General features: G+C 35.0%; 1 protein-coding gene across 1 annotated transcript; it reads left to right on the top strand.

Moving 5' to 3' along the window:
• The first annotated feature begins 856 nt into the window (after window positions 1–856).
• Window positions 857–4,796, top strand: LOC109212961 (protein trichome birefringence-like 10). Its single transcript, XM_019376697.1, has 4 exons — window positions 857–1,633; window positions 2,598–2,987; window positions 3,232–3,390; window positions 4,029–4,796. Exons 1-4 carry the CDS (start codon window positions 1,182–1,184, stop codon window positions 4,399–4,401), a joined length of 1,374 nt encoding a protein of 457 aa, XP_019232242.1. The 5' UTR covers window positions 857–1,181; the 3' UTR covers window positions 4,402–4,796.
• The last annotated feature ends 3,688 nt before the right edge of the window (window positions 4,797–8,484 follow it).

The raw sequence follows: 8,484 nt of genomic DNA, 5'->3' as shown, positions 1-8,484 counted from the left end.
AAGGAATGAAGAGATTTAATCCTCATTTTCCTATATTGGCGAGATTGAGTTAAATACCTATAACCGTAAGACTTATACTTTTGACGCAATACTACATTCTTTACTAATAATAAAGTCTACCAAATATTTGAGATCACAAAGATTGTCTAAATCTAGATTTAATTCTTTCTAATAGAAAGGTAACTTTTATATATATATATATATATATATATATATATATATATATATACAAGTCCGTCTTTGTGTAACAATACTTTGCAAAACTCATGTTCTTTCCCTTAAAAACTACGTCAAACCTCTCTATAACAGTTTCGTTTGTTCCGAATATTTTTGGTTGTTATAGCGAAGTGTTGTTATAGATAACATATACTATAACATAATATAAAAATTGATTTCAAAAAGGCTTGGCTTTTATAGAGAAGTGTAGTTATATAAGAATACTGTTATACAGAGGTCTGACTGTACTCCCAAATTTTTAAAATAGAAAAAATCTTTTATCGGAATTAAGGTAAAAATTATACATATCAGATGTTTACACCAAATAATTTAACTTTGGTAGTAAAAAATTTAAAAAAAATAGTACACTATTTATATGCATGGAAAAAATATTTTTTATTCATTGATTATGTTTAAACACAAGTAAACTTTTTTACCGGCTAAAATGTAGGAAATTTTTTCCTTTTCTCTTTGCATTTATTTCTTCAAGAATGTGTTTGGACAGAATTTGCCAGTTTCTGAATTTTTTAAAACAGTTAACAGGTAAAATTTGGAATAAGTTAAAAAATTCCATACCATAAATGCAGTAGTATTATTTTAAGATCCTTACTAGATTTGAAATTTAACCCTTCATTACTAGTGCCACCCCTTACAAATACAAACTACACTCATCACTTCCCCTTTCACCCAACTCTTTTCCCCTTTTCTCCATTTTCATTCTTCCATGTTTAATACCTTGCTTTCTCCACACCCATCTCTTTTCTAACTAATCTTTACTCAAAAAAAAAAAAAAAAACCAAAGTTAATAATTCTTGCCTTACTCTTTTAGCAAGTAAAGAACAATGATTCGAACCAACTTGTTATGATTATTTCCCCTTCATTCTTGCTTGAACCCCAAAACTCTTCTTTGCTTTTCTAATTTTTTTAATTATAAAGTTTGTATTTTTATCAAGAAATTCACAACAATGGCTGAAACCCCATCTCAGAAAGAGTATGAAAAAGTTACTTTCTTGATTGTTGTTAAGAAAATGAAGAGATTCAGGCTTTTTGAGCCCTCTTTAAGCATTCTTGGATTCTTCTTAGTTATATGTCTTGTTTTGTGCTTTGCCTTGTTGGATTACAGAAGTGTGGCTAAAGTCTTGAAATTTTCTGCAGAATCTCAGAGGTTTTTATGGTTGAGGTTTAATAGGCCTAATAATAATAATATTGCTGAGAGTAAAAGAGTTGATTTTTTGAGTGAAAATGGTAGTGTTTGTAATGTGTTTGATGGTGATTGGGTTTGGGATGACAGTTATCCTTTGTATAAATCTAGAGATTGTAAATTCTTAGATGAAGGTTTCAGGTGTACTGAAAATGGAAGGCCTGATTTGTTCTATACAAAATGGAGATGGCAGCCTAAACATTGCAATTTGCCCAGGTTTTTTATCCAAAGTTTGCATTTTTTATTTACCCTAATTTTGTGAAAGTTATTGTATCTTGAATTCTGTTTGTGAAATAGTGTTTGTATTCTGAGTTTGTTTTTTATTTGCAATATTTTGGAAAAAAACTAGCCTTGGACATGTGAATTTGGGTTGCTTTCTGGTGACACATGTTTTTGATGAAATTTGTCTTTTCTTTTATCTTAGTCTGTGTATTTTTTTAGCATTTATAATGACATAATCCACAAGACTTAATAATATAACGTTATGTGAAAGTGACATGATTGTGATTTCTGGACAGCATTATTCAACTCTTGTAATTGCTCTAGAATGAATTATTAATAGTCTATTCAGCATATTGTTTTTCTTAATAAAGGGGTAGTGTTAAACTTGATCAACCAAAAATGTTGGTATCAAGTTAGTGATCAATCTCTATATACCCCCCCCCCCCCCCCTTTTGGTGCATGTATATTAACAACACTTAAAAATATTGGATTAAATTATGAAGTTGTGAAGTGTTTGGTTCAAGAATTTATTTTGTTAGGTATCCTCTGTTCTAAATCTCTGTTAATTTAGGGTATTAATATGATTTATCAAATCTGTTCTAGTTTTGGAGTTCTAGTTTCAACTTGGATTACTGGAATTAAGAGAAATGTAAGAGATAATGAATTGGCTGTTAGTATGTGAGACAACTGCTAAACACTTTGTCCTTTTCATTTGCTTAATTTGCTGGAAACTTTTGAATGCTGCATTTAACTTCTGCTTTTGATAAGTTTGAATGCTCTATTTAACTATTTTATTGTTTTCTTGGACAAGTACATTTCTTGATTTATTTCTGGCACGCCTTTCGAGATGTGATCCTGAAATTTCTATTATTTTATGCATAGAGATTATCACTTGGTCTTAAAAGTCACAATTCAACCAAGGAAATTAGAGATTTTACTTTTTCAATCCATGAAACAGATTTAATCCCAGGACCATGCTAGAGAAACTGCGGAATAAACGTATAGTGTTTGTTGGAGACTCAATTGGGAGAAACCAGTGGGAGTCTTTGCTTTGTATCCTTTCTTCAGCTATAGCCAACAAGGACACAATCTATGAAGTAAATGGCAGTCCTATCACGAAACACAAAGGGTTTTTGGTCTTCAAGTTTGCAGATTACAATTGCACCGTGGAATACTATAGGGCTCCGTTTCTTGTGCTGCAGAGCCGACCTCCTGCCGGATCCCCTGCCAATATAAGAACAACTCTAAAGTTAGATAAAATGGATTGGAGTTCTTTAAAATGGAGGGATGCAGATGTCATTGTTTTCAATACTGGACATTGGTGGAACTATGAGAAGACCATAAGAGGGTACCTTTCCCCACTTAAAACAACTCTTGTTTTTTAACTTATCAATGAAAAGAAAATAGAAGAAAAAAATCGAATTCTTGTTTTCCCTTCGATCCCCTCACGCTTTTCAAGATGAACAGTTAATGTTGTTGTTAGTATAGAGCCATTCTGAAACTAAGCAGTGTCTTTGATGTGGACACCGTCTTCATTGTTTGTGATACTGTGCTATCTTATGTGTTAAACTGCAATATGAAAATGTTTTCAGGGGTTGTTACTTCCAAGAGGGGTCAGAGGTGAAGATGGATATGAGAGTGGATACTGCCTATGAGAGGTCTTTGCAAACGGTGTTAGACTGGGTAAATCGTGAAGTAAACTCCAATAAAACCCAGGTCTTCTTTCGGACATATGCCCCGGTACATTTCAGGTTGGTTCCAAGCTTCTCTGTCCTTGCTAATTTGTTCTTTGGAACTATAATTGTTGAACACTTTGCACGTCTACTCATCTTGCAGTCATGACATGACCTGGTTAGTGATCTTAAGCTTTACTATACCCTCATGTTGACAAACACGGAGTTTGTGCTACTTGAGGATCATAAGACACGAATATGCCCTCAATAGAATGGACTTGGTACATACATGTAACATCTATGGTCGAGTGACTTGGCACTGGAGTTGGCTATTGGTCAGAGCACTTTCTGACAGATTGTTCTATACTTCAAAGCATAAAGCGTAAGCAGAAATACCAAATTTTTGTGCCCTCTAGAGCTTTCTTTAGTGCTCCAAAGGGCATGAACCCTGTTTCTGTTCATAAGCCCAATACGCTGACCTTTCAACAGATAGTCTTCTTTTATGTTGTTTCCTGAGTGGTTGTCTTTTTTTTTTTTAGTTCCTTTTCCCCCTTCATTTTTCTTGTATGTGGGCACCTGTTTTTAGACAGGGGGTTCTGTAGGGAAAAAAAAACTTCTGCTCCCTCACCTAGTTGTTAACCTTGATATGATCATTTCCGTTTGTTTTGGTGATAGCCTGTGGTTATTGACAAAGCTATATATTGCGTGATTTGCAGAGGTGGAGATTGGAGAACCGGGGGAAGCTGTCACCTGGAGGCACTTCCAGATTTAGGCTCTTCATTGGTGCCACCCCACACGTGGGCTCGATACAGTATATTTCGTGATGTAATGTCGACTCGCTCAAACACGTCAAATCTAGGAGCATTACATGTTCTAAACGTAACACATCTGACCTCCAGAAGAAAAGATGGACATTCATCTATGTACTATTTGGGTCCTGAGGTAGGCCCCGCGCCTATCAATAGGCAAGATTGCAGCCACTGGTGCCTGCCGGGAGTCCCAGATACATGGAATGAGCTACTCTATGCCCTATTTATGAAGCGCGAAGCAACTCAAACTTATAACACCTCAACCATCCAGGTACAGTGATCCAGGGGTTGCTGATAGGAGATGTACTATATGTATACGCTCTCCACAAGACTAAGATGTGTCAAATATAAATGCTTGTCCGATAAAATACAGTATCGAGGAGATACAAAAAATTACCAGACACACAGGAGGCAAGGCAAGAACCCGTCTCATGGCTGTTTCAAGACTTGCTTCTATTGTAGAGTGTGTATTGACTGAAGAGAAGCCCAATTTAGGGGCAAGTTGTAAACAGGGTCATGGAATAAAATAGATATAACCTCATAGATAGGAGTATTCCAAATGTAGTGATTATCATGCTTTTAGTGCATCAAATGTAGAGATATCAAGTTTTGGTTACAACTTGTAGCTGGACAAAGAAAAGAATATAAGTTGAAATAGTTCTGTCAATTAAACTATTCTGTCTGTCTTCTTTGATTGCATTGATACATAGATGATGCAACTAAACTTACCCTGCATATCCAGATTTCAAAAATGAAGCAATTCTACTCCTTCAATATCTTTTGGTTTTGGGTCTATCCTTAATGTTAGAATTGTCCATAAATTTTCCAATATTAACTTCAAAAATAGAGGGCAAAACTCTAGATTATTTCTTCTCATCTATCTATGCCTTGGTGGAAAGACTTGGTAATTGTGTTGCGGAAAGACAGCAGGTACCTCGTGGAATTAGTCCTGCGGCAAGCCCGAACACCACGGTTATGAAGAATTTTTTGAAACAAGGTAGTAATTTACTTCAAATTTTCAATAAACTGAATTTGAGTCTCTTAAAGGGAGAGCTGAAAGCACAAACAAAGCTCAAGCCATATTAATTCCTCTTTCCAATATATCAATTGTGATTGAATAGGAGTGCTTCAAGTTAATATGGGATGACGTACGTTGGTATTTTAAAGTTATAATCATCCATGTTAGTACTTTTGTCACGCCCCAAAACCGAGAGACGCGACCGACGCTCAACCGGAGGACCCCAGTCAAGCGGACCTGGAATTGTCTTTCCTATCACACGCGTTACCCCGTGATTTCAATATACATTATTCCGGTGAAATAGCCATTTATAGCTTAAGCATAAACTTACATCTTGAATTCATTTCTACTTTTTATCATTACCAACATATGATACCAAATACTTACAACATTTACCAACGTGGATCACGATTCCGAACCGTACCATTACTTACCCAAAATACATCTGTACACCACCCACATTGTGTCTACGGAGCCTCTAAGGACACGAAAGGATGATACAATACGTGCTGGTAACAAGGCTCCGACTATATCTTACACAAATGCCAAAACAAGACTCCGGAATAAAAGCGGCATGAGTCGCGCAGGGCCCCGAGAGAAAAGGGGCTCACCAATTCAGCTGACGGAAAGTGAAGGAGCGCTACGGACGGTGGACTGGAGTACCTGCTATAGATCCACCTACAATCATAACACGAATGTAGCGCCCCCGGCAAAAGGGACGTCAGTACATTTGAATTGTACTGGTATGTATGAACAAACTTTACCCCAAGTAAACTCAAACAATACACAAGTAATGTATAGTAATAGAATCAACAATCAAATGCACATGAAAGGAACAACCAAAGTCAAACAAGTTTCACAATCTCTCCTTTTTCCCTTCCAACGTCATTTCATTACATCAACGATTTCACAACTTTCACATACGTTCATTTCAATAGTGATTTCGATCACTTTTCCACCCTTATTACCTCGGCCACCCTTATCACCCCAACCCACAATTTATCATTTTGTGTTGCGGCGCGCAACCCGATCCCACCGGACAATCATATTTCACACAACAACAACAATACTTCACAAAGAATAACAACAACAATTCTTAAGAATTACAACAACAATTCACAAAGAATTTCCATAACCAACAATACCATTTCCATCATATTCAACAACTCATATGCATTTTATGTCACAGCAATAATTGCCCACGACAAGCCATATATGTTATTACCACAGTTGTTCCAATTGCATCATTTACGATTTCCTTCCATCATTTGTTTCTCAGCTCTTACCACATAACTCTTTCACAATCACCCATTTGCTTTATTGCCAATTACTTACACCATTATATCGGGAGACTTAACCATGAACACTCAAATCATACCAATCACAGAATTTCACACATAATCCACGTAGATATCACATACCAAATATTCGTACACCAAACAAGGTGATTTTACAAAGGTCAAAGTTAGCCATACATACCTGGAGCCGGATTTCCTTTTAACTTCTACTTTTAATTCACCAAACGGTCTAGCAACGTCAATCTAGTGCACAAGGTAAACATATTTCTTAGAATTGAAGCTCACAATTACTACCCGAACATTTTTTTGGTTATCAGCCCTTCTTTTGCAAACCTCTACTTCTACCCAATTGAACTTTCTCTCTCAAGAACCCTCTCTTCCCTCTCTCTTATTTTGTTCAGAAAGTATGTTAAAATGAGGGATTGGGGTATTTTATTAAAAAGGGGGTCGGGTTTAAAATTTAGAAAAATAGGAGCCCGAGTCAAGTTTGCGGTCGCACTTTGTGATCGCAGAGTGGAAATGCGGTCCGCATAATGGACCGCAAAAGTGCTCCAAAACTCTGATCCTCCTGTCTGGGTTTGCAGCGAAAATGCGATCCGCATACACGATCTGCGGTCGCATAATGCACCGCATAATTGACCTCAAATTTGACTGGCACATGGACTCATTTTGCGATAGAAATGCGGTCCGCATATCAGTTATGCGGTCGCATAATGGACTGCATTTTGACCTTAATTTTAACCAAACCACTGACTCAATCTGCGGCAGAAATGCGGTCCGCATACGTGATTTGCGACCACATTCTGAACCGCAAAATAACACTTTTCTAGAAAAACTTGGTTCTTTAATTTTTAAATACTTATATCAGTACGATGGGTTTGAGCTCAAATTTTTCACGGGGCCTTACAACTTTTTTCTATCTTATGTATGAGAAATGAATTTTGGCATAATATTTGATGTTCCAATCAAACAACAAATCTATCTTCTTTTGTAGTCTATGTACGCCGTCAAGCTATTAATTAGACAATGTTTTTAAGCCTATGCTTCTCAACCATATTCTTGTAAAATTAATAAATTTTAAATGATTACTATTTATTTAGTTATCGTTTGGACATAGATTCCCAAATTTGTTTTAAAAAAATCTAATTTGGGTGAAGTTTGGTTTGAAGATAAAAATGTGTTTGGACATTAGTTTTCAAAACATATTTGACTTTTTTTTTTCCTGAAAAAACATGAAACATGACTTATACACACAAGTTTTAAAAACTATCACAAATATCCAACATTACCTTCATCAATAATATTCATTATCATTACCACAAACCGTAGTCCTAAACATAAATAAATTTGGTACAAAATTATCATTTTTATAATGAACTGCATGATACACTATCAGATGACCGAGAACACGAAGCAAAGTTGTTACAAAATAAAAAATGGTGGGCTCTTTTATAAAAATATAAAAGTTTGGGGTAATTTTAAAAAAATATAATAGTAATATTTGGGTCAAAACCAGCTCTTGAATTGGTTTTGGGATTTGGATTTTGGGAATTTGCCAAAATATGGATAAAAGTTCTGAACAAACATGTATTTGCCAAAAAAAATTGGGCAAAATCTATAGACAAACGGTCCTTAATCTTTTGGCTTAATTTTATCTAACAAATTAGTATATTCTCCCCTTTTGATACACCAGTAAAACTTAGATTTCGACACCTGCAAACTTATTAATCCTAAAAGAAACTAACTATGACTTCTTTGTGAGTATCAAACCATCCATTTATTTTGTAACCATTATAATTATGAATGTCGACATTATTATTATAATATAATATAATATTACATTATTATTACTATTATTCCATTTCTATCTTTCTATATGACATATTATAAGGAGTCACAAATTTTTATATGACATTTCAATTATTTTAACATATCTTAGTTTTTTAAAAAAGGAACAAATTAATATCCGTTTTATAAATTTCTACTAATGAAAATATCTTTTTTTTAAGTGTGTCCTTTATGGTTTAAGCCTCATATTTCTAATGTT

Source organism: Nicotiana attenuata, unplaced genomic scaffold (assembly GCF_001879085.1).
Source record: "Nicotiana attenuata strain UT unplaced genomic scaffold, NIATTr2, whole genome shotgun sequence".
Taxonomy (NCBI): domain Eukaryota; kingdom Viridiplantae; phylum Streptophyta; class Magnoliopsida; order Solanales; family Solanaceae; genus Nicotiana; species Nicotiana attenuata.
The sequence above is the reverse complement of the archived record's forward strand: the minus strand, read 5'-3'. Positions and strand labels throughout refer to the sequence as shown.